Source organism: Diadema setosum, chromosome 14 (assembly GCF_964275005.1).
Source record: "Diadema setosum chromosome 14, eeDiaSeto1, whole genome shotgun sequence".
NCBI classification, from domain to species: domain Eukaryota; kingdom Metazoa; phylum Echinodermata; class Echinoidea; order Diadematoida; family Diadematidae; genus Diadema; species Diadema setosum.
Genome location: NC_092698.1, coordinates 32,117,410 through 32,143,447, shown reverse-complemented (window position 1 = coordinate 32,143,447; position 26,038 = coordinate 32,117,410). Strand labels below are relative to the sequence as shown.

The 26,038-nt window shown below is 38.6% G+C and overlaps 1 protein-coding gene across 1 annotated transcript; it reads left to right on the top strand.

Annotated features, from left to right (window-relative positions):
• Positions 1–1,959: 1,959 nt before the first annotated feature.
• On the top strand, positions 1,960–24,255 carry LOC140237428 (isocitrate dehydrogenase [NADP], mitochondrial-like). Its single transcript, XM_072317351.1, has 10 exons — positions 1,960–2,123; positions 9,145–9,239; positions 16,128–16,293; positions 16,857–17,017; positions 18,798–18,941; positions 19,255–19,391; positions 19,836–19,987; positions 20,460–20,572; positions 21,240–21,430; positions 22,423–24,255. The coding sequence occupies exons 1-10, from the start codon at positions 2,015–2,017 to the stop codon at positions 22,499–22,501; spliced, it is 1,347 nt and encodes a 448-aa protein (XP_072173452.1). The 5' UTR covers positions 1,960–2,014; the 3' UTR covers positions 22,502–24,255.
• The last annotated feature ends 1,783 nt before the right edge of the window (positions 24,256–26,038 follow it).

Sequence of the window (26,038 nt, the reverse complement as noted above, 5' to 3'; positions counted from 1 at the left end):
TCTCACGCATTCTGTGTGAGACTCACGCATTTAAGGGCAGTCTCACGATCTCACGCATGGCACCCATTTTTCTCATGCATCGGAAGTCTGCAACTTGGGTCTATGATAATGAGCATAATATAGCTCAAAGGATTAAAGTGATAGTTGCAATTGAAGGTATATATTTCCCTTCTGTCTTTCAAAATAAGTAAAAAATAGTCACTTTAAGTATGCACCTGAGCTCCCTACCGTGGGAGGGGGGGGGGGGGGGCCCTCCCACACCCCTCGCTCGCGCGCACATTCGCGCACCGAGATGCTGAGTTATGAAAATCTCAATTACTCATAAAAATGTTTTGAACTTGGCATCCCTTATATACTCGGAAATGTTCCACACAACTTAATTAAATGTACTAGTTTGTGACAGAACAGGATTACTGACGAGACTAACTCAAAAGCTAGAAAGCAGACATAGGCCTACTGTACTTCAATTTAATAGGCCACGAGGTACTACTACTAGTCTGAAATTATGAATTTATGAATTATAAATTTTTCGTGCGGGTTTTGGCAAACTTTACTTGGCGTTTCTCAAGTCTTGTTTTTTTTTCTTCTTCTAAATTTTCTGCTTGAATGGATGTTTGATGTCAATTGTCATACAGTAAGTGTCGATCTAAAAGGAAGTATTGAGTCTTGTACTTCCTTGGTCTTTCGGATCCCCTGCAAGTTCCCGGGGCGAGTTCTGCTCCATATATCTTATAATTTCTGAGCACAATTTGGGTGTGTGTGTGTGTGTGTGTGTGTGTGTGTGTGTGTGTGTGTGTGTGTGTGTGTGTGTGTGTGTCACCCAGTTACATAGTATTGTGAGTTTTTACATGTCATCAGTTTTGTTGTCGTGTTTTTTGGGGGTTTTTTTGTCGTTGTTTGTGTTTTTTTACATTCGCTAGCTTGGTAATGATTATCTGCTTTATTTGAGGTTTTAATTGTCTTGAAAGTAAAGTTCTGTAATATTACAAGTATCTAATTCTTTTTCACGAGCCATGCAGGACATAAACATTGCTCTTACTTACTTACTTTACTTTACTTTTACTTTTCCGGAACGATGGTGTAGGGCAGAGCCTGTTCATCGATCAGGTAGAGTTATCTCTTGATGCTGGACAATCAAGTAACTGTCCAGCGCTGTTACCCTTCTAATACAATTAACAGCTCAACTTCTATTGCGTATTTGTGTTATTACCAAAAATGGCCTATGGCAGGAGTTGACAGCTACTGGAGACCAAGAGCATGTATTATGTACCAATACACATACATGTAATGACTATAATCAGTCATAATCAACACAACACCTTTCCAGTGCTTGTCTAGCCTATTCTTAAAGGCATTTATGGAACAAGCAGAGACCACTTCTTCTGGGAGAGAGTTCCACATACCAACAACTCTGTTAGCAAAGAAATACTTTCTGACATCTAACCTTGCAAACCGTTTTCTCTTGATCTTGAAAAATAATTTGTGAGTAATGCATGTCTTCCAGATTACAGCGATTTAGAATGAAACAAAAAACTGACCGGACTAATTCTAGAGAACAATTGAAATTCCATGAATATATTTTGAAAAAGTATGTAAGTTTGCGAAATACTTGGTAAGAGAAATCGATACCGTATGTGTACGTGCGTAAGGCGTAAGTCTTGCACCCGCGAACCCCTTCCAACAGCGTGGGTATGGAAATGACGTGTCGGCAATGAAGAAAGGGTAAGCGGCAATATCGATTTGCAAGAACCACACTCACGTAGCATCCAAACGGCGAGTACAATACGACAGCGCGTCACCCGGCACCCGGCACCCGGCGTCCTTGTACACGTGATTGACCTGTGCGCATTGAAAAAGTACGGTGGGTTTCTGCACGTGTTACGTATACGTTTTACGTTGAACGACTGTCTGTACTGTGTAGCGCTAGCTAAGCTGGCGTGTGATGGTGCTGAGCTCTCACTCAACTACTAGTAGCTGACAACATCCCCACAAACGAAGAAATATCCATCTGAAAATGGCGGGATCTCTGGCAAAGCTTGGTCGTGCTTTCGTCGCAGCTACACGCGCAGAATCACAGAAGTGTGTTCAATCGAGTGCACTTGCTTCCACACATCAAAGAAATTGTAAGTTTTCTATGAAATCACACGCATCCATCGGTCATTGATACAAAGTGGCGAAGATTTCGTGCGTGATCATGTGTTTCATTATAATGTATTGCCATGATATGGGTTATCATACCAACCAGCTTGTAAAATCTTGTGGCCATTTGATCTAATGCTTGACTGAGCATTCGAATAATCGTAATTTGTAGACTTAACTGTTACTCTGCTTTGTTATGTGAGACTGCACTGAAGAAGCTATGTAGATGTGAAGTACGGTCGATTCCCTGGTAGCTGTTCCATTTACAGTAGAATTTCTAAATCTATCATCAATATTCTTTTGCAGCACCAATAAGCCAACATTAAATTTAATTGTTTGTTCGGGTCTAGGCCTACTGTTTTTTGTGCATATGTGTGTATGGGTGGTTTTTGTCTGTGCTGTGTTTGTATAAAACCATTGCATTCTAGAGATGGTTGCTACTGTAGAACAAGAGAACAGACTGTACAGTTTTGCAGTTTCTATTTTTTTTTCTTTTATAAAATTATATATTAGGATCTGTATAAGAGTCAACTATAATTACCTAAGTTCTTGGTTGGGCACCATGGCACCTGTGCAGTTTCACAGTGCAGCGGGTACCATATAAATTCCAGTTTTATGGCATAAAATTTAATCTTTTTTTAGCAAGCAATATGTGAAAACCTTCCCCCATCTCTGGGCTTGTCGTAACTAAAAAAACTCAAAATTATGAATTTTTATGTTGTACACGTTCTCACGACATCGACATTGTTTTGATATGCAATCTGAATGTACAGTGTACAATGTAGCAATCCCATTTTTGTTATAGAAAAACAGTGATCACAACACTACAACAGCAATTTTTTTATGGTATCTTAAAAAAAATCTTGTTTCCTCTTTCCCTCAGCTTGTAGTGAAGTATTGGAACAAAAAACATATCGACAAGTCGACCTATGACCACATTAAGTACATTACAACCAATGTATTACTAAATTTCTGCGAATCTAACGCAGTTCTCCAGGACTGGAGGAAATCAACAAAAGAAAAGATTTATGTCTTTTCAAAGATACCATAAAAAGACTCGCTGTGAGTGTAGGGTGTAGAAGCCAATGCAGTGTGTGTGCTTGTAATTAGTGTGTCAACAAGCTGGCAACTTTTTCCCCTTCATAATTCTACCAAAATCTTTGATATTTGAGATGTCTGAACTGTATTTTATAAGAGATACGGATATCTGCGTAGCATGCATGTGCAGAGTCTCTGTTCCCAGTTCACCACCACCACCACCATCAGTACCGTAGTACTTGTATGGTAGGTAAAATGAGCATTCTTATTGATATAACATGGGGATGGCTAGTAACTGATCAGTGGGAATCGGTGCAGGGGAATGCTGGAGGATGATTGTTCCAATCCTTGTGGGATTCATTTAAGAGTACATTATATACATGTATCTACTGTTGTGTGAAAATTATTTGCTTCAGAATGGTCTCATTATATTCAAGTAATGTGCAGTTTAATGTTTCCAGGTTAGCGTGCCTAGTCAGTGACGGGGCATTAATCTGCACATTACTTGAATACATGTATGAGACCGTTCTGAAGCAAGTAATTTTCACACAACAGTAGATTTATAATGTACTCTTAAATGAATCCCACATGGATTGGAACAATCATCCCTCAGCATTCCCACTGATCGGTTACTCGCCATCCCCTTTAACAAGAAAACAGAAAAAAAAAACCCACAAGGGAGTTGTTGATGTTGTGTGTTGGCTGTGTCCAGAATGAAAGGAAATATTATAATGGAGGGCCACTGACAGCTACAGATTATGTTTTAAAGACTGTCATTTCTGTATACAGTGTATGTGTAAATGTTATGTACATACACACTGTATTGTGTGTATAAGCAACTGGATCCAAGCTGTTACAGGGTTAGCCACATACCATGTTTGTAAATATGTCAGATACCTCATCATGCCCTAGTGGTTTGCAGCACTGATGGCTACCAAGTACCACCATGTCTCAAGATGTCACCTCCTTATGTCAGGGCAAATGGCATCTATATACAGCTATAAAAGTTTATGGCAAAGTATTAAGTGTCAAAACATGGAGGTACATTAGTAGAAAACAAATTGCGAAGTAGTTTTGGCAGTTCACCAAGTAAAGTCACTTGTTCAGCTATGTTCAAATGTAAAATTTGATATGTACAGTAAGTACATAGTCAGCGCTGAAATGATAATCTATTTTTTTTTTTTTTTTTGGGGGGGGGGGGGGCTAATAATTTAAGCATAGAAAAGTTCTTTCAAATTCACTATGCACCTGAACAACATGGAGCCAAGAAAGAAGCAAAACATGATAGTATGCAGTCATGTGTTTTGAAACAGTATCTTTCAGTTCAGTAGAAAGGACAGTCTGGTGACTGAATTAGTAGGAAAATTATTGGTTACAATGGTTGCCTGTACCATGGACCTAGGTCCGTGCCTGTACATGTACAGTACATTTTGCACATTCCTATCACTATCAAACCAGCTTCCTCTCTGAGGTTAAGTTTGAAATCAATGTCTTGTGTGGTGGACTTGCTAGATCTCATTCATTGTAATATCCGTATACATTTGTACATTTTATTCGTGTGCAATGATTGTTATGTTTGAAAGATTGCTAGCCTTACAGAGCTCTTTTGAAAAAATATGGCCAGTATTGCAAAACCAAAAACTTAATGTCCTAGATTTGCAAAGCATAGTCCCATCTACGGTTTTGCTGCTGCTTCATTTCCATGAAGTACAATTTCCGAGGATATTGCTGAGTTGTGCAAATTGTATTTCTGTGACTTGATTGAATTGAAACAGGAATCAAAGGTTGTGCCATCCATTACCAACATTCCTTTCCAAATTGTAGTGGGTTAATCAGATTTGTTTGTGTGTACATGTAGACACCCTGGTTGTATTGTACATTGTACATGTACATTGTATATTGTAAGTTTGTTTTTAATAGGAGAGCTTATTAACCCATGTAAATTGTTTTGTACTGGTAATCAAACATTTATCCTGCGTTTTATCGGCAGTGAGTAGCATGCTGCAAGTGTAGCAGCAGGTTCCAAAATCATGCATGTTGAGAATAAAGAGATCGACCATGCTGTGAGCCCAGACATTGATGCAGTGTAGATTCAGAGCATTGTGGAGCTGATTTTCTTGTTCTTGCTGTTAGAGAGAGAGAGAGCATTTGGGAATAACCTCTGTTTCCTGTCTTGTAGTCTGCTCATATCCTTCCTCCTTTAAAGATGGTAATCAAGTCCATCCCATGGTAATTATCAGGTGACGAAGCATCCAGTGTTGCCACTGAGGCCAAGGGTAAAGCCTCCTTTTGCAAACTTTTCCAGTTGCACAGATTTACAATGTTTGACAAAGTATTATAAGGCTGTCAAAGAGTAAAAAAGTATTAAAGGTAGGGAATCCCATTTGCATGCCTTAAATGAAGAGTTGTATAAATACAGTGGTATGTTGAAGAGAGTATCACTTTAGAAACTCCCATAAAGTATTGAAAGTGGAAGGAAACATTTAGTACATTTTTATTGACCGTTAGATTTTGAATTGAATTTTTTTCGGGGCTCACCGTAAATTCCAGTACGTACTAGGCTACCTTAGCAGACCCATGCACCGCATGTGTGTCCATCATGTATATTTTGTGAAGAAAGTTCATCAAAACTTACAAACATTTCTATATACATTCTTGCCACACACTCTATATGTTATTACATCAGCTCCTGTACTTTTAGATTTGTGTTTATAGATTTAAAACAATACAGAAGACTGCAACAAAAAGGCTCAAGTGTGGCTGACACACAGAACTACTGAGTAGTTGAGTTTTGTGCATTATTCAAATTGTAGATAACTGTTGACTTCCAAATTTCTCAGCAGTGGCCTAAACAAGTCCCCTGAGGTTCATATTTAATGTTTTGCTGCATTTTGGGAGGTCTGTAAAAGGTAACCCCTACCTTTAAAACTGTACAGCTCCTTCCTCAAAGAAAAGATGACTGTCTAGACTGCACACAACCGTGCAAAGAAAACTCATTATATGGTCATTGTACCAATGGCTTGAAGCATTGTCTCCTGCCAGTTATCAGCATGGCAAGTCTTAGGCAGCAATTTACCAATCAGGAGCAGGTTGCTAAATTACAATTGTCTGTTCATCATTTGAAAGAGCCAGAAGGGAATAGCTACTGTAGCTGTGTAGTGTTACAATGACCTTTCTGCTCTCAGCTAGTGCATTGTTTGGTAGCCATGTTTACAAGCTTGACACAAAACTTCACCTTCTGTTTCTTGTGATTGGAATCATCATAATGGTTGTTTTTTATCAACTGGTTTACCTGGCCTTTTTGTTCAGGATTGTAGAGTTGATATTTTGGGGCTAAATTTTTTACAGTAAGAGAGGGAGTCGCTGAAACAGACTGAAGAAAACAGGAAGCTGTTGGAAGTCTCTCGTACCGTATACTCTGTAGAGATACATGGCAATGTGGCAGTGTCTTTTAAAGCTGTGATATTTTTGTCTGTTTGTAATGAGGAATAAGGCCATGAGCAAAGTATTTGCTCTTAGAAACTTGTATGAAACTTAGATGAAATTGAGATCTACTTAACAATATATTTTCTGATCACATGCAACTAATGACCCACAAATTGGAGCTAAACACCCGAGTCCAAGCGCACACAAACACTCATTAGCATCAGCATCAAGGAAGCCTGACTCATTTTGGTACTAATTTGAGAAGTTGTAAGGCTGACCCCCAGTGATCATCAGAGGTGGAAAGTGTGAATCAAAGGAGATAGAAGAGAAAAGTGCTGGTAGCTACACTGCCATGGTTTTTCACAATAGCTCTGGTAGCTTGCAATTAACCTTTCCACAGAGAAGCCTGCTCTATTGTTGCCACTTCAACTTGAGCTACATTGATGTGGATTATATCCTCTGAAAGCTGTTCATCTTTTGTAGGAGGAGTAGGCTTCCCAATTCACTAAGCACTGTGCCTATGGTGGTGGCTCTGAATAATGGCTTTGATTTGACTAGGTTCGAACATCTACCAGGATTAAAATGTCTTGCAGAGAGTATGAACTACAATTGTATCTCTGCGCCAGACAGTGTATTGTGTATCCATCCAATCTATCCTTTGATATTGCATGGCCAATTTATGAACTGATTGGGATGAGCTCAAGTGAGGGGCAGAGACAGTGCCAATTTCAAGGATTAATTTCCTTCATGATGAGATACAATGTAAGCATACCACAGGGGTCCTGTAGTGAAGAATCAGAGAAAGAGTGAACAAGCACAAGAAAGTCATCCTGTATTATCTTTTGTCAGCAAGGAAAGGCCAGACACTTGATTCAAACCACACCTAACCACATAATTGTATCTTAGTCAATGGAACTGCAGTTCTAAAGAAGAATCTGACAAAGAAGGGGAGAAATTAAAGTCTTCATTGAAGCATGCGATGCAAGATTTACCGTGGTATACTACCTGTACCTTTCTTTTGTATGGCGTAAATGGTGAATACAAACACAAACAGCAACTTTATGTAACTACATTGAACTTTTTTTCTTTGAGAGAGAGAGAGAGAGAGAGCGCAATCATGGTGAATGGGTAAGAACTTTCATTTGGAAAAGAGTTGTGTTTGTATGAGGAGTACGTTGATTAGGGTTCCTGAGATTCTGTTACCAGTAGTTTGTAATCCAGGTCTCTTTTGCGTCGGCAGCAAAGATACTGATTGCTATGCTTTTACGCATTTAAATCAAACTTTCTCCCAACATTATATTGTTGGAATACAAGTTTGTAGAAATCATGAAGAAAAACTGTTCCAAAATCCATCTCAACCTGACTTGTATCTTTGATATACAGTGTACGTTGTACGTGCTCGTAACCAATGTGAGTATGATATGATGTGACTTGCAGTGACTAGGATGAGGTCACCAGAAGTTCATGAAACTGTGTTCCCACACAGCAGGATGACTTTTGTGCCCTAGGGAATGGAGATCGGAGCATCTGAAAAACTCATAGCCATTGCCCCAACCCCCCTGTCAGCCCCAACAGGTGGCTGAAGCAAAGTTTGCCTCAACACGCTCTTTCCTTTCTCGTCTTTCAGAATATGTGACTTGTGAATCATGTCAGGGAAGACAAATGTTGCAGATTTGTCAATGATGTTCACTCTAAACGTTCTTGTGAACTGAGATAAGGTTACTTGTGCACATGCATTTATCAATGTCCCTGCATTACTAAATGTGTATTCCTTGAGAGCCACTGAAATCAGGCACAGTCAACTAATCTTGATGATAATTGCAAAAATTGCAAATTCACATGTACACTGCCAATAATGATCCCACCATCCCACAAGGATGGTGCATGAGGGATTCTTGTGTGTAGCAGTGATGTGCTTGAACTTTGATGGGACAATGATAAGCGCATGCCAAAAAAAAAAAAAAAAAAATGGTGACATGCTGATGATGAGAAACTTGCAAATGAGACAGTGTGTCCCCAAAACTTATCACAGGTTTGTAAGTCTTACTAAACAAATTATAATCCTTGGATGACATTATGTTCACTGGGGTAAAATGTTTGAAAATAATGCTTAAAAGACAGCATAGGAAAGCATCCAGAACCCTGAAGGCATGGAACCCAGCCACAAGAGACTCGCGGCTTAGGCGTGAGGTGTGTACTTTGTGCCAATTTATTAATGTCCCCCCCCCCCCCCCAAAAAAAAAAAAATAAATAAATAAATAAATAAATACATAAATAAATAAAAAAAATGATGATAATAGCAACCAAGCAAACAAACAAAAAAGTGACTTTTGTTTCAAGCAACAAACTGAAATATCAAGCTGTGCAGCCACCCTGGATGCATACTTCCATGCTTCTTTATGATTTCAGATATAAAACACTCTGGAAATTGTTCCCCACACTTGCATTATGGCACAAGGCAAAGCCTAATGTACTGCTCTCAGGTTCTGTCACAGAGAAATAAAATTTTTTTGTATCCGTTCTCACTGTTCTCATTTCAAGACTCAGACAGGAAGCGTGTGGAGGTGGCCAAGCCCGTTGTGGAGCTCGATGGAGACGAGATGACCAGGGTGATCTGGGAGAAGATCAAGGAAACGGTGAGAAAAGGAAGGAAGGAACGAATGACTGAGCAAAAGAAGTTTACTTACATTGTACTCTGACTGCAGTCTTCACCTTTCTAACATTCCATTCTCATATTGAAGACATTGCATTCATACCATATCCCTGTCTTTACACTGGCATACACAAATACAGAATATTACTTCCTCTTTGTTACCTTGGTGAGTTTCACCACTGGCAAAGATGCTTTAATGCATTTAATACTTAACATTTTAGCACATAATATGTTTGATAGAAACATTTGATCTTCCTGTGTTCAGAGGAATTACTGTGGCTGTAATTCAGAATGAAGAGGGTAGAATCTTAAACACCAAATGTATGTAGTTGTGTGAGTGGAAATGGTAATTCTAGTCCAGTTTGAAACGTAATGGCCAGTTTTCCCTATTTTGTTAGGAATTAGACCAACATGCAGATAAAATCCATGTAACTGTATATAATGATATGGGCTACCAAGTATGAGGACTTAATGATGATATGGTCAAGTGCACTATTAGTGGCAGGACGGGGTACTTCCTAGTGGCTCTTTTGCGTCGGGAGTGTCGGCATACCACACATATCATGGGCTGTGTAAGCCATCAGATGGATGTAGGTCATTCACGAACACTGTCGTGGCTGATAAGGGCACCCCAGATTGATTTCTCAGGAGTGACATATCTCCGAGATGTATCGTAGAGAGATATTGCTGGTACATGTGTAAAGCTAGGTGTGATAGCATGATTGATGATACAATAAATGCCAGTACAAATTATATTTGAAGGACTTAATTAGACTTTAAGTTGTTTACACAATGATGGCTGTTGTTTTGTCTGTGTACCTTCCCAAGGCCTGACATTAGCGGTGGCTCGGAAGCGATGGCTCGGTAGCCCAGGGTGATCAAAAATTGATGTAGGGCCACCAAATTTCCAAAAGGGTCAATATCATCTTTTGTTGGCTCAACCCGGCAACTATGATTTAAAATGGATTGTTGTGTTTCCTTTTATTTCAGGTCACCACATTTCTTTTGTGGGCCACCAAAATTTCACATTTAAAGATTTTAGTGGCCCACCAGAGAAAAGATTAGTGATGAGTCTTCTCCATATTTATGCACATCTTGTTCAACATCATACCTGTGTGCGAGATTTTCATGAATATGAATTAATGTCCCCTCATAATAACAGACTTTGTCTGAATATGAAATAGAGTTTTCCTTTACAGAACACAGTCATAGGCAAAGACTAAAGAGAAATCTTTGGAATTGCAATATACACAGTTTTAAAGGTAGGGAATCCCATTTGCATGCCTTAAATGAAGAGTTGTATAAATACAGTGGTATGTTGAAGAGAGTATCATTTTAGAAACTCCCATAAAGTATTGAAAGTGGAAGGTAACATTTAGTACATTTTTATTGACCGTTAGATTTTGAATTGAATTTTTTTCGGGGCTCACCGTAAATTCCAGTACATTACTAGGCTACCTTTGCAGACCCATGCACTTCATGTGTGTCCATCATGTATATTTTGTGAAGAAAGTTCATCAAAACGTATACAAACATTTCTATATACATTCTTGCCACACACTCTATATGTTATTACATCAGCTCTTATACTTTTAGATTTGTGTTTATAGATAAAAAAATACAGAAGACTGCAACAAAAAGGCTTAAGTGTGGCTGACACACAGAACTACTGAGTAGTTGAGTTTTGTGCATTATTCAAATTGTAGATAACTGTTGACTTCCAAATTTCTCAGCAGTGGCCTAAACAAGTCCCCTGAGGTTCATATTTAATGTTTTGCTGCATTTTGGGAGGTCTGTAAAAGGTATCCCCTACCTTTAAGGTATTGTAACAGATTCTTGTCTGCAAAGCTTTGTAACCATGGATTCACAAGTTTGGAGCATAAGCTGTACGAACAGACAGCTGAGTATCATTCAGTGCTCTTGGCCAGTAACAGACAACTTCACACTTGTACTATAATTTATAATCACAAGCAAATTGTATTTGTCTGTATGACGTACACATGAATGCTCATTCATAATGATGAGTGCTGTGATCATGATCAAAGGCATGACCTTGAACAAAGGTGGGAGTACCAGGAATGGTAGAGATATATATGTGCAGTGATAAATTTGTGAAAACTGACATTCCCATTTACATTGTGTAATGATCCATGTCCTTTGCATTTGACGTCAGAAATTCTGAATGGGTCTTGTGTGCCACGCACAAGCTGTACGTACTCTCTCTGTACTCAAGCTTAACATATGACCCATGGATTGTGAACTGTGGACTCATTCTCCTCTGTGACAAATGTATAGAACTTCTGTTCCACGTCTTTGCACAAACAACTCATATCTTCAGTGAAGAAAAGGTCTTATGAAATTCTATATTCCTTATTTATATTTTCTAAACAGTGAAAAGATACCCTTTTGAGCTATATGATTGAAAAAAAAAACCCAAAAAACGAACAGCGTCAATAACTGATTATTAATTCCATTATAAAGTGCACCCAAGAATCAGCCAGATGAAGAAAATCTTGGTCACAGCGGGATGTATAAAATGAGTTATAGAAAATTATAGTAAAATACAAATTATATGCGATATAAAGAGTCATATCAATGAAGCAGGTCAGGCCAATGACACATGGTAGTCTGATTGGGTGATGTAGGCATGTGCTCTCTGTGTAACTTCGGTCCTAGTCACATTTGCCATGAATGGTAAAGGTTCAAACATTCTAATCGTGCTGTACTTTGGAACATACAGTCAGTAATGTTTGCTATCTTGGGTACAGAGACCACTACTATTCATAGTAAAGTGGTTTTTAGACTGGACGAAATGAAAATGAACTGTGCCATTTGAAGACCTGTAGACTTGTTTATCACCAGGTATCTCTACTTGATCAAATACTAGTCTCTCCATATATGTACGCCCCTTTACCCAATGAACTTTTTTCTTTTCTTTTCATTTTTCTATCTCTTTTGAAGATAATGAGTCAAATTAGATATACAATAATGTATAGCCATTTACAGATGGAGACAATACTTTTCCATCAAAAGCCTTGAACTTCTTTGTATAAAGTGGTAAATAAGAAGGGAAGAGTGACTGATAACGATGGAATAGAGGGAAATTGCCCCCCCCCCCCCCATCAAAGTCATTGATAGCAATGCCACAGTCTGATTGCATGCTGATGCTGCTGGAGCTTGACTGACCGAACAGCAAGGGGTGTTTAGCCCATATTTGTCAGTTCTGATAAGTGTTGATAAGGTATGAGAAGATAACATTTGGCATGGGTTTGAACAAACTGAACTCTGTTCGTAGTAGTAGAATTAATGCTTTAACCTGACATGTTAAATAGTTTTTGTATCTTGCCTGGGATTTAATTTCTCATTCAACAGATCTATCATTTTGTTCTGAGTGCATTTCCTTACCAAAAGACCTAATGTCAAATTTATATTCATTTCCATTTTTGCTTATTTTGTTAGTGATGTGATATCACACTAGACTGACTGTGTGCAGTGCAGGGTTTGACACTAACTTTCTTCTCTAGTGGCCTGTTCGAGCCACTAAAACTGTCAATCCGAAATTTTGGTGGCCTGACAAAGAAATGTAGTGGCCCGAAATAAATGGAAGCATAACAATCCATTGTAGGTTTTTTCAAGATAATATAAAGTTTTGGTATTACCTCAAAAGTTTCCCTGAATTTCCTTGTCTTAGTTGTGTTTCAGGTTAAAGTACCTTTCATATAACTAACACTGTGAGACTTACTCGCCCCAAAGTGCTCTCATGTCTTAGTAATCATGCAATAATGGTTTCGTACCAGAGCCGCCGCCGTACGGCGGCGAGGTAGTACACGTATTGCACGAAACCATTATTGCATGATAACTGCGACCAGCAGCGTGCAGCCCCATACGCATACTGAGTAGCTAACTGCGACCAGCAGCCCCATACGCATAGCTAAATGGGGCTTCGCATTGTAGCTTACAGGATCGTGACAGATTTAGTATCGCGGGTAAATATCAACTTAAAATCCAAAAAGTTTTTCAATTTGAAGACTTACCAGTTAAGTTGAAGTACTGAAAACAGGCTTCGAGCAACGTTTGGTTTTGCCAATAGTCCCTTTCTGTTCAAATTGATGACTGAATGTGACTCGGTCGAGAGGACCTTGGGAGAGCTACACTGAATTGATGGCCAGGGCATGCGCACACAAACATCTTATCCGTTCATGGATTTGAAATTTGTTCGCATGTGATGTGTGCGTATGCGCTGGCCGTAGTTATGTAGCTCTCCCAAGGTCCTCTCGACAGAGTCACATTCAGTCATCAATTTGAACAGAAAGGGACTATTGGCAGAACCAAAAGTTGCCCGAAGCCTGTTTTCAAGACTTCAACTTAATTGGTAAGTCTTCAAATTGAAGAATTTTCTGGATTTTAGATTGATATTTACCCGCGATACTATATCTGTCATGATCCTGAATGCTACAATGCGAAGCCCCATTATGCTATGCATATGGGGCTGCTGGTCGCTGTTAATTGCATGATTACTAAGAAATGAGAGCACTTTGGGGCAAGTAAGTCTCACAGTGTTAGTTATATGAAAGGTACATTGTACTTTAACCTGAAACACAGAAATTCAGGGAAACTTTTGAGGTACCAAAACTTTTTATTATCTTTACATTTGTATGCACCAATCAGGCCCCCAAAAGAAAGCCTTTTTGGAAATTTGGTGGTCCCACATCAATTTTTATTTGCCCTGGGCAATCAGGCCACTGCTTTAGAATGTCGAACCCTGCAGTGAAAGTAATACAACAGGATATTTTTACACTTTACACTTATTTCCAGATTTGTTAGCAATGTCTTACCATGGACCATTTTCAGTATTTTTTTTTCTCAATCTACAATAGGTGCTGACCTATTCAACCCCCGCATGTAAATGCATTAACAATGTATGTGCAAGCATTATTTCTAAAATTGATACCAGTAATACAGAAACAAGAAGAAGATTCCAGTGTGACTCTGTCATACATGACTTTGCATGTAGATGCATCTGCTCTGTTATTTATACAATTTTTTGTATGATCAATGCCCACTGACACATGAAAAATATTCAGGAAAATTAAATAATAGTGTAATATCATGCACTGTTTGCATGAAATGGCATGACATTATCTGCACATGCCCCCGACCAACAAACTTGAGCAAATATGTGTGGTATGCTGGAGAACACATTCATTATTAAAAGCAAATTGCCCCAACAGGAGGTTGCATTTGATTAATAAAAACCACTGACAATAGTTAGCATGTATGAAAAAACAAAAGCAAAGCAAAAACAGCCTTGATATTGAGGTAAATGTCATCATGTACAAGACAATAATGGAAGTTCACAATGTTTTCTGAACATGCATTGCAGTATGCGCAAAGGTTAACTGCTCTTACACTCGGCACTCAGTACACATAGCCTGTCAGCCGAGTCTCTTGAGTCACGTCTGGCAGGAATGGATGGATATTTTTAGAAACGGGGATTGGGGATCGTCTTCATGCTTAGGTGAAAGAAAGGCACAGTGAAAGGCCATGCCGGACTGGGGGAAAATTTACCCTGTGTAAACTTGCACTTCGTGGCCTGTGCTGTGGGTAGCGATCGTTCAGTAAGATTGGAGATATCCCAGCAGGGCACTAGAAATGCACACTGCTGTATTCACTTTCACTGGCATTGTATCCTGTACATGGAAAACCTTGCAAGATGAATGAAAATGTCATGTGGACAAGGAAATCTGATTAGATTAATTCTAATTCATGTAAAACCCCTTTTTCTTGTCACAGTTGAGACTCACAAAACACCCTAGACATGTTGAGATCACACACAGTATTGGCTCTGAAAGGATGCTTTTTTATGTTTTCTGAGTAAGGAACAGCTGGATATGATTTTAAATGGGACATCGCCAGATTTTGATGTTTTTTCTGTACCAAACATTTTAATTAGTTAGATGATATGTAGCAGATATTGCAGTTGGTTGTTTGTTTTCCCCCCCCCCCTTTTTTTCTTTTTCTTTTTTTGATCAGTATGGTATACAAAGTCCTGTGCATAATTGGATGGTATCTAACAGAGCATTCATTGTATCTTGACCAATACTGTAATTAAACAATATACATACAATGTAATGTGCAAAGTTGCACACAGTTACACACATACCAAAAACTTGCATTATACAGGTGTACCTCTCTATTACAGTAGCCCGTGGACATGCCCAAGCTTTTTCTATGTAATTTTTTTTTTTTACTTTGCTTGTGTGTGCCATTTTTTGTATACGTACATGCATATGTTTTCTAAGCACTGCTGTCTAACACAGGCAGACAAACATATAAGGCTACAGAGATAACCATATGCTGTATCTTCTTCATATTTACAAACAGTACTAGTTATTCCTCAAATATTATGACATTTACATTATTTCTACAGTCTACAGTCTACATTCACTTTTAAAGAAGAAGCCATTGCGGTTGGCTTGCCCTAGGTTAAGTATTTACATAATTTGAGTTTGGGACTGCACACATGTTTGTTTATTATGACGTAACAATGATGGGCGGTGATTTCAGCACATCCAGTGCAGATTTAACCTTGAATGTGATTTATTACTTCTCGGTGGTGCTAAAAGCAAAAAAGATATACCTGTTTGTGATTGTGGTGTATAAACTAAAAGAAAGAAAGAAAAAATGAAATAAAAATATTATGATAAACAAACACAGCATATAACGTGTGAATACATATTATTGTATCTGAAGTATTGATCAGTTATGCACATTTTTTCTATGCTATATATATATTGTAAGTGTGATTTGTGAATTCTAAGATGATAAGTAACTATGAGTTTTTGCGATTTCATGATATTGTTTTTCTCAGCTGATCTTCCCCTATGTGAATGTCGAGTGCCTGTATTATGATCTCGGTCTGCCGTACCGTGACCAGACCAACGACCAGGTCACCATCGACAGCGCCCTCGCCATCAAGGAGCACAGCGTCGGAATCAAGTGTGCCACCATTACTCCTGATGAAGAGCGAGTAGTTGGTTCGTAATAATCTCACTTCGAATTCAAAGGCAGAAATTCATACGTTGATATACTTTGTAATCACACAGATTTTTTTTTTTTTTCAGCTTATAAAGTTAGCTGAATAAATCAACCTGCCATTCATAACTCCATCCATGAAGCAATGCCAAAAATGCATTTGACAGGGTTTGTTGTGGGAGAGAACTACTTTCCAAACCATGATGATGATTTATTTCTCTCCAAGAATCAGAAACTACATCGAGATCTCATTTATGTGAAGGCCTTTTAAGATTTTTCTACTAATTTAAGAGCTATGCTGAAATTATTATGACACAGAAAGAAGTGAAAGGCAAATAGCAGAATGATGTTGAGTGCAGCTCCCTTCTTTTTTATGATGGTCAGTGCAGAATTTTTATGTCGTTTTTATGCTACCGAAGTATTTAGTGTCCAATCATAAGTTTTAGGGTTGATCATAAAAGTTGCACATAACTTTTTTGTGATATGTGGATGAGGAAGCTGTGTAAACCATAAATTTGTGCTGTTTGCTAATTAGCAAATTGTCTTGTTGTCGGCCTTCTCACAGAGTTCAATCTGAAACAGATGTGGCGCTCCCCAAATGGAACCATCAGGAACATCCTGGGTGGTACAGTGTTCCGTGAGCCCATCATTTGTCAGAAGATCCCTCGCCTGGTACCGGGCTGGACCAAGCCCATCACCATCGGCCGTCACGCCTTCGGTGATCAGGTGAGTAAGAAGTCTAGATGTTGCATTGCCCCTGTCCTCTATGAAAATGCAATAGGAATCGTCTTCATGGAGAGGTGTCATGAAAATGATGATTGGGCAAGTGCATGATGCATGAGAGGGACATAAAAATGTAATAATTCCACTGTGCTCCTTCTTCTTTAAAATGTTTTGTATTGGTCTTGATGTCCATGCCCAAGAATCTTGTCGCAAAGGTGATTGTGTCATAGTTTATAGTAAATATGTGACAGTTAGAGGTAGGGTTGGATTTTTTTTATACCCCCGCCAAACGAAGTTTGAAGGGGGTATATAGGAATCAGCAGACGGTCGGGCGGTCGGGCGGTCGGGCGGTCGGTCCGTTGCAAATCTTGCGTCGCGAACTACTTCCTCAGTTTTCAACCGATTCCCATAAAACTTGGCACAGATGTGTGCCTTGGGTTGTAGATGTGCAAGACATATTTTTTGACAGTACCCAAAAGTACGTTGCCATGGTAACGGCATATTATGGGCAAAAATGGGTACAAATCTTGCGTCGCGAACTCCTCCCACAGTTTTTGATCAATTTTTATGAAATTTGGTACAGATGTTCATCTGAATATGTTAATGTGCAAGACACATATTTCCGCAGTGGCAAAAAGTGCGTTGCCATGGTAACGGCATGTTATTGGTAAAATATAGGGCAAAATGCTTCATGGCAAAACTGCTTCATCAGTGTTCTTCCAATTCTCATGGAATTCATATTAAATGTTTGTCTTAGGATATAGGTCAGCATGACACATTTCTTGACAGTGACAAAAAGTATGTTGCCATGGTAACAGCTCACATATTATGAGCCAAAATGATGGAAAATTTTGTGTTGCAAACTACTTCCTCAGTTTTTGCCCAATTTCCATGAAACTTGGTACAGATGTGTGCCTTTGGTTGTAGATGTGCAAGACGCATTTTTTGACAGTACCCGAAAGTACATTTCCATGGTAACGGCATATTAATGGCAGAAGATCAAGAAAAGATCTTGCGGATTTAACTACTTCCTCAGTTTTTTGACCAAAGCTTATGAAATGTGGCACACACCTTGATCTTGGTGGGAAGATGTGGAAGACATATTTTTCGGATGTGTCGGAAGCTGCGTTGCCATGGTAACGGCATATAAATGGCAGAAGATCAAGGAAAGATCTTGCGGATTGAACTACTTCCTCTGTATTCGACTGAAGCTCGTGAAATGTGGCACACACATTGGTCTTGGTGGGAAGATGTGCAAGACATATTTTTTGGACGTGTCGGAAGCTGCATTGCCATGGTAACGGCATATTAATGGTGGAAGATCAAGGAAAGATCTTGTGGATTGAACTACTTCCTCAGTTTTTGACAAAAGCTTATGAAATGTGGCACACACAATAGTCTTGGTGGGAAGAGGTGCAAGACATATTTTTCGGACGTGTCGGAAGCTGTGTTGCCATGGTAACGGCATTTAAATGGCAGAAGATCAAGGAAAGATCATTCCTTGGGTAAGACTGTCGTCACGGGGCGGGGGTATTAATCACTTTCAGTGACATTTCTAGTAATATTAGATAACCCTCCGAGACAGGAAGAATTATTTTAGTCTTAATTTGTCCACCTGAAAAAGATTCAGCTAATACTTTTCATTGTTCTGCAGGCGAGCAGATGGCTTGTATAATATGATGATTAAGGAAATGCATTCAAATCTGCTGTGTAAAACATAATAATGTCATGAGGTCACCATGTACTCAGATCTAATCTGTATCAATTCTCCTCACCTGCCCAGTACCGTGCTACAGATACAGTCATCAAGGAACCAGGCAAGCTCGAACTTGTCTTCACCCCAGCCAGTGGGGGAGAGCCTCAGAGGATGGAGGTCTTTGATTTTCCAGGGGGCGGCTGTGCCATGGGCATGTACAACACAGATGAGGTATGTGATGGTGTAGAGCTATGTTTTGTGGTTATTTAATCGCGCTCCCAGACTGTAAGTTTGCGTTTTTGTTCCTCCAAATAGATGTTGAATTGATGACTGCATCAGTCGACAGTCAAAATCAGGTTAACATACATACTGACTCTCACATTAAACTGCCAACTCATTGTCAAAATGCATGACTCTCGTCCAGTTTATTTGTGCTTGTTATAAATCCTGTGCTGTTAATCTTTGCAGTAATTTTCCAGATGTTCGAAAGGTCTGTGCTTTTTGTTGAAAGGTTTCTTTGATATTTGATTCATTCCCATCACAGTCAATCACCGGCTTTGCCCACAGCTGTTTCCAGTATGCCCTCAACAAGAAGTGGCCTCTCTACATGAGCACCAAGAACACAATCCTCAAGCGATACGATGGGAGGTTCAAGGACATCTTTGAAGAAATCTACCAGGCGTAAGTTGGAGGAGATAAAGTTGACACTAAAACAGACACCAACTCCAAAAAAAAAGCTGGTCTAGCCTTACTGGTGTAAGGTATGCATTCAGTATGCATACCATGTCTCCATTCCCAGATACATCTCAATATAAAACCAGCTAACTTTAGTCAAGTTTAAACTCTAAAAACATATCGAGAAAAGAAAGTATCATAAGTTGGCTCTAAGAACATGGCAGCTAAAAGTATATATGACACATTGTGTGTCTGTGACATGAAGCATCACAGGTTTAACATACGTCACTGATGTAGTTTTGGAGTATTCTGAATCCCTCGTATGACTTAGCAAGAAATATTCAAAACTATCTTTAGATAGAATGTAACATGGATCATGTGCCTGCTTTTCCTAATTAAATGCCTCTGTATGGTACTAATGACTTTTCTGCTCTCTGTAAATCTCCCCAGGAATTACAAGAAGGACTTTGATGAAGCTGGCATCTGGTATGAGCATCGTCTCATTGATGACATGGTGGCTCAGGCCCTCAAGTCCAGCGGAGAGTTTGTATGGGCCTGCAAGAACTACGACGGTGACGTCCAGTCTGATGTCGTGGCTCAAGGTAATGTGCTCTGAAATATATAAATCTCTTGAAACACAAACAGATACATTTTCCAGTTTATGTACACCCATATTCCCATTTTTCAGCTGCTCAGCCATAGAACAATTTGAAGGAGAACGCACCAAATTACTACACTGCCAGATCAAATGAGCCTTACCAATAGATATGTTTCACCAAGCAATAACTGTGTCGTACATGATATTTCAGTGTTATGACATAGTATTAATAGTGGAAAATTGTTGTTGACTGCATGTGTTTTTACATGTGTTGCATTATATTCTCAAAATATCCTCCTGTGGATACATTCTTCAGTCACTCCATTTGGATATATTTGTAACATTATTCCAATCTTTCCTTTCTTAATTCTTTGCAGTGATCTGTATCTTAAACACGAGTTGTGATATGCCCTCTGCACAGTTGGTTTGTCATTTTTACCACTGATGGACTGAATGTGTCCTTTCTCTGTTGCCAGGTTACGGATCTCTTGGTCTGATGACAAGTGTCCTTGTCTGCCCGGACGGAAAGACAATAGAAGCTGAAGCTGCTCACGGAACTGTCACAAGGCACTACAGGGAACATCAAAAGGTATCAGCTCATGCTGGCATTAGTTGCTTATGAATAGAATAAGGCCATGGGTTCAAGCCCCCTAACGGAAAAGGGCATTAGAAAGACAATATGTTTTGGTTTGACCTTTAACCCAGGATGTCAATCTTTAGACAAGGTGCAAACAAGAACTTTTAGTAATGAAGTCCTTGGAACCGGCAGTTTTCTTTCGTTTTATCGAAATTTGGTTATAGCCGAACAGTAGAGGACGTAAAATATATTGATGATAAGTTTGGGACCGGAGTGTTTATTTTGTTGTACCGATGATTGTGTTATATCCGTTTTAGTTATAATGGAATTGCACTGTAAGAAATGACAAGCAAATACTAGCAGTTAACAGCCCAGATTGTGAAATGTTCTAGTTTGCTTGCCAAAGTTAGAAACCAAAGTTAGAGCAGAGGACCTAGTTCAAACTATGTAAAGGGAAAATGTCATTACAAATATTCTGTGGCATCAAGGTTAATTCTTTGTCCAACCTTTTTTCTTTCTTTATTTTTGTTAATTGCATTTTGCATAAAAGGCTATGTTGGCCTGAAATACATTATGACAGGTCTTAGCTGCAATGTACTGTGAGCAGAACCAGCAAGTCTTGATATGCATCAACTGCAACACTGATCTATATAACTGTTGTTGAATCTGTCCATGGCAGGGCAACCCCACCAGCACCAACCCCATCGCAAGTATCTTTGCCTGGACTCGGGGCCTGGAGCACCGCGCCAAGCTGGACGGCAACGATGACCTCAAGAAATTCTGCACCACCCTGGAGAAGGTGTGTGTGGACACTGTGGACGCCGGCATGATGACCAAGGACTTGGCTGGATGCATCTACGGAATCAAGAAGTGAGTGTGACACACACTGTCAACAGTGTTCTCACCTCATTTTTGTTCTCTATGTAAAGGGGAATGAAACCCTAATACTGTATACACTGTTATTTTCGCATACAGATATTTTCATGAGTGAATAGGTCATAGACATTTTCGCGAGATGTTGTTTTGGCGAACTGACGCCGACGCTGTCGATAACGTAAATGGACTATTACCCTAGCGCATGGAGACATTTTCGAGTGTTGTTAAATTTGCGATCTAACTGTGATTCGCGAAATTCGAGAAAATCAAACCCTCGTGAAAATAACAGCTTATACAGTACAGGACCTACATAAAGATTGAGTGAATGCAGCAATAATTGGTGCAACACAACAATGCAGGTTGAGGAAAATCAGAGAATCCATAGAGCAGTTATCAATTGTTCAAGTTATGGTGCAGCCATCTTTGGATGAGAAGACTACTGCAGTTTGTGATGTCACATATGGAAAAACGATATAAAAAAAGTATAAAGGGAATTCCTAGATGTTTCAATTTTTATGAGAATCTTTTACTGACATATGCTAAAGATTATTCTAACTGCATTCTGAAAGAAGTAAGTCAAGTGCTCTTCCATTACGCTAGAATTTATTTTCTTTATCATTTTCCATACTTGACATCACAAAGTATTGTAATCTTGTCATCCAGCGATGGCTGTGCCAAAACTTTAAAAATATCGTAACTTTTCAACAGATTGCCTGATTTTCCATGACTTTCATTGTTGTGTTACATTAATATTGCTGCATTCACTCTATCAGTATCTTTATTTGGGTATCATTCCCTTTAGAAAAGTGAAATTGACCAATACTGATTGGATTGATAAGACTCTTGACATGTACAAGGCTTTCAGAGATTAAGACCAGCTGTAAAATAAATATACACTGTGTTTGCTGCATAACGTTTTCAGAGAAAATTCCCTTCAACTTATTGTTGCTCTGTTTGTTCTTCTCCCTTCATTTTCCGCTCTCCAGCGTCAAACCGGAACATTACCTCAACACCATGGACTTCTTGAACGCTCTCTCTGACAACCTTGACAAGGCTCTGAAGTAGACCTGTTTCACACCTTTGTCACACGGGCCATCGTCCCCATTGTGTCACCACCACTCAGAGAGTCTTTGACCAGAGTCTTTGACCTACCCATGAATGTCGGCTGTGGCAGAGTTGTTTTGCTCCCTTCCTATTTATCCACACTGGAAAAAAGATACCTCCCAAACCTATAAAGAAAAAAGAAAGAAAAACACTCTTGACTGTGGGTTAGCCACTCATATGTAATACCAAGGGTGTCCTCCTCAGCACTTTCAAATTATTTATGTTTCCATGAAAGGTAGCTCCTGTGAAGTTTTACACCTAAGCACCTGTTCACTTGATAAAGGTTTTATGTAAAATAGAAGAAGACATTATCAAGTGAGCTTGATGCACTGTGTTCTTGTTTTGAGAAACAGGAATTTTAAAATGTCAATAGAATGCATCAGTGAGAGCTGCTGGCATCTCAAATTCATTGAGAACTGCTTGTGTGGGAACAAACTTCACTGCATAGTCCTACCACTTTTTTTTTCTTTTTTTTTTTAAAGACATAATTCCATTCTTACATGTAATGGCCATTTTATTCTTTGTTTGAAAGCATTTGTGAGTTTGTAAGTTATGCTTTTGTGATTGCAGTGCTATGTTTGAAATTGCTATACATTTGAAGCAATATATTAGTGATACCTTTGCTAGCAAAGTCTGATTCAGGAAAACTTCTCTCTTTTTTTTTTTTTTTTCTTTAAACTTGATGAGTGTAATTTTTTGTCTTCTCTTTCTTACTGAGAAATTACGTGGCATTATGTAACCCCATGAAAGGTTATATCAAAGAAGGAGAGAAACATGGAAATGGTCACAATGATAGCAATATATTTTGTAGTATTCAGGGATTGAAATAGCCAGAATCAGGTGTATAATGAATTACTATGGATATCAATTTACTTTTCATGAAGTGCATTTACATCATCCTTTGTAAGATAAATGCAACCAAAGAGGTAGGGTGTCTTACATTGAGTTGTTGCGACTTTTAGCAACTTTTTTTCCCTTCTTCATCCCTATTAGATGCTGCATGTTGTCAAAATAGTGATTGTTACAACAAATATGATCTCTAAAGTGGTAGTAATGCAACAGAATTACATGGCACATTGCTTTGTGTCTGAAAGGGAATTAAGATCATGCATTGAAATTTTAATGACTGTGTAAAGTAAATGTAATCTTAACAAATATAAGGTCACAAGTATGCATGACTATGATCTGTACCTCAGTGAATAGTCGGTCTCTTAAGTGTTGAAGTTTTACAAGATTGTCAATGTTTTTTCTGCCACCTTTAAATTAATGAAAATATTCCAGTTTGAACCAAAGGGTACTGTGTTGCTGTGGTCCTGAAATCCCATCTATGATAGGAGAGGCATTGTGCCGTGAGAATGATAATTTGCACATGAAATAGAATCCACACTGGGTGTTATCTCATGATGATTGGAGTGTACATCAATAAATACCACATGACAACCTGAAAAAAAAAAAAAAAAAGTTATGTCTGTGCTCATTTCTATCAATTGCAGTATTTACTGGGACCATTCCTGCACAGTTGCCTGGTTGCGATGGTTATTGTGAAACCAGATGTATTTGCGTCCGTGAAACTTTCATGAATTTTGCGAGGAGCCAAGATTTGCAAAAGTGAAATGCACGCAAGAGTTTTTGTCTACACGATACATTGAATGCTAGTATGTGTACAATGCTGCACATCGTACATATAAGTTGACTTGTACCACTGATTACATAACAGTTAGACTTAGTGCGATCAAATATGATTGCAACTGCACTTCCAAATTTACTGCAGCTGTGTTTGACAGACATCAAAGCAAATACTTGTGATATTTCATTTAATAAAACCCCCCATACAGTGAGTACTAGATGAATGTTTTTATCTAGTCTGGAGGTAAAAGAAATACATGTACTAGTACTTGTAACTCTTTTGTGGTGTAATTCGCAAAAGTTTCATGCCACGAAAAAGGCCATTGGCGCCCACTTTGCGAAAGTTTCATGGCGTGAATGTTTCTGGTTGTACGGTTTGGCAAGAGAGTCTCTTGTCTATGTGATTTTGTATTGACTACACAGAATTTCAAGGGCTTTTTGATGAAAAGGATATGCATGTGAGTGGGTGTGTGTATGTCTGTCCCATCTATTGAGTGTGATATTTGCTTCATTTGTTATTTGCCAAGTGTTCTTGTGTATATATCTATACTACAATGATCACTTATTTCTTGGGAACCTGCGACATTTGTCAATTGTTCAGTTTAAGTTCATATCAAATTGATGATTTAAACTAAACATTTTAATGTAGGACATAGCAATGTGATGTGTTTGTGTGTATTTGTGTGTACATGTGCATGTGATTGTATTGTAATAAAAAGTAATAATTAAAAAAATAATAATAATTGATTAAATAAATAAATAATAATAATAATAATAATAATAATAATAATAATAATAATAATAATAATAATAATAATAATAATAATAATAATAATAATAATAATAATAATAATAATAATAATAATAATAATAATAATAATAATAATAATAATAATAATAATAATAAATGAATAATTGAATGTAATTGGTGACACCATTTCAGAGAAGTTTGATGTTAAATGGGGCATTCCTCAAGGTTCGAGGCTCGGTCCCCTTCTTTTTTCTCTTTACGCTAGGCGACTTTTTGCTATACAATGTAATTGATTCATACTCTCACAATATATCTTGTCATTGTTACACAGACGATACTCAACTATATATCTCATCAGGGAGGCTCACCTCCCTGATCTCATTCAGCCCCGTGAGTATACAAGAGCAGTCCTGTGTTTTGGAACTTGAACAATGTATTAGAGATCTTTGTAGGTGGATGTTAGGCAGTAGGCTGAAACTTATTGAGGGCAAAACTGAACTTCTTGTTATTGGAACACCTAGGCAAATGTCAAACCTGAATCTGAATTCAATTACGATTGGAAACACTGAAGTCAAGAGTTCTATAGTTGCCAAAACCTAGGTGTCTGGTTTGACTCTCAGCTGAGCATGGAGACACACATATCCAAGACCTGCAAAGCAGTATTCTACTATCTATATAATCTTCATCATATTCTCAAATATCTCAGTAGCACATGTATGGAAACATTGGTCCATGCCTTCATCACATGTAAACTTGATTACTGTAATGGACTGCTGTATGGGTTACCTGAATCTCAGATAAGTAAGTTACAACGTGTACAAAATGCGTGTGCCAGACTCATTTGTAACTCTTCTAAATTTTCACATGTAAGTCCACTACTCTATGAACTGCACTGGCTCCCAGTATGCCAGAGAATTAAGTTTAACCCTATAAAGCCCAAGGGGGGGCACATTGTGCCCCCCCCCACCATATTTTCATTTGCCGCTCCTACACCCTTTACCCGATTTCACCCAAATTTGGTGACTTTTCCTAAAATCTTATTGCGCACATTTTGATGTATAATTTAACTATGTCCGATATTGCTGGTTGCCATGGCAACCATAAACTGACAACCATGTTCT

What these genes read in the sequence shown, in the direction of transcription:
- LOC140237428 (XM_072317351.1), top strand. Translation starts at nt 2,015, where the DNA reads ATGGCGGGATCTCTGGCAAAGCTTGGTCGTGCTTTCGTCGCAGCTACA. An exon ending in TTCCACACATCAAAGAAATT is followed by an intron (nt 2,124 to 9,144) that starts GTAAGTTTTCTA and finishes TCTCATTTCAAG; the next exon opens with ACTCAGACAGGAAGCGTGTG. An exon ending in TTTGAAGAAATCTACCAGGC is followed by an intron (nt 19,392 to 19,835) that starts GTAAGTTGGAGG and finishes AAATCTCCCCAG; the next exon opens with GAATTACAAGAAGGACTTTG.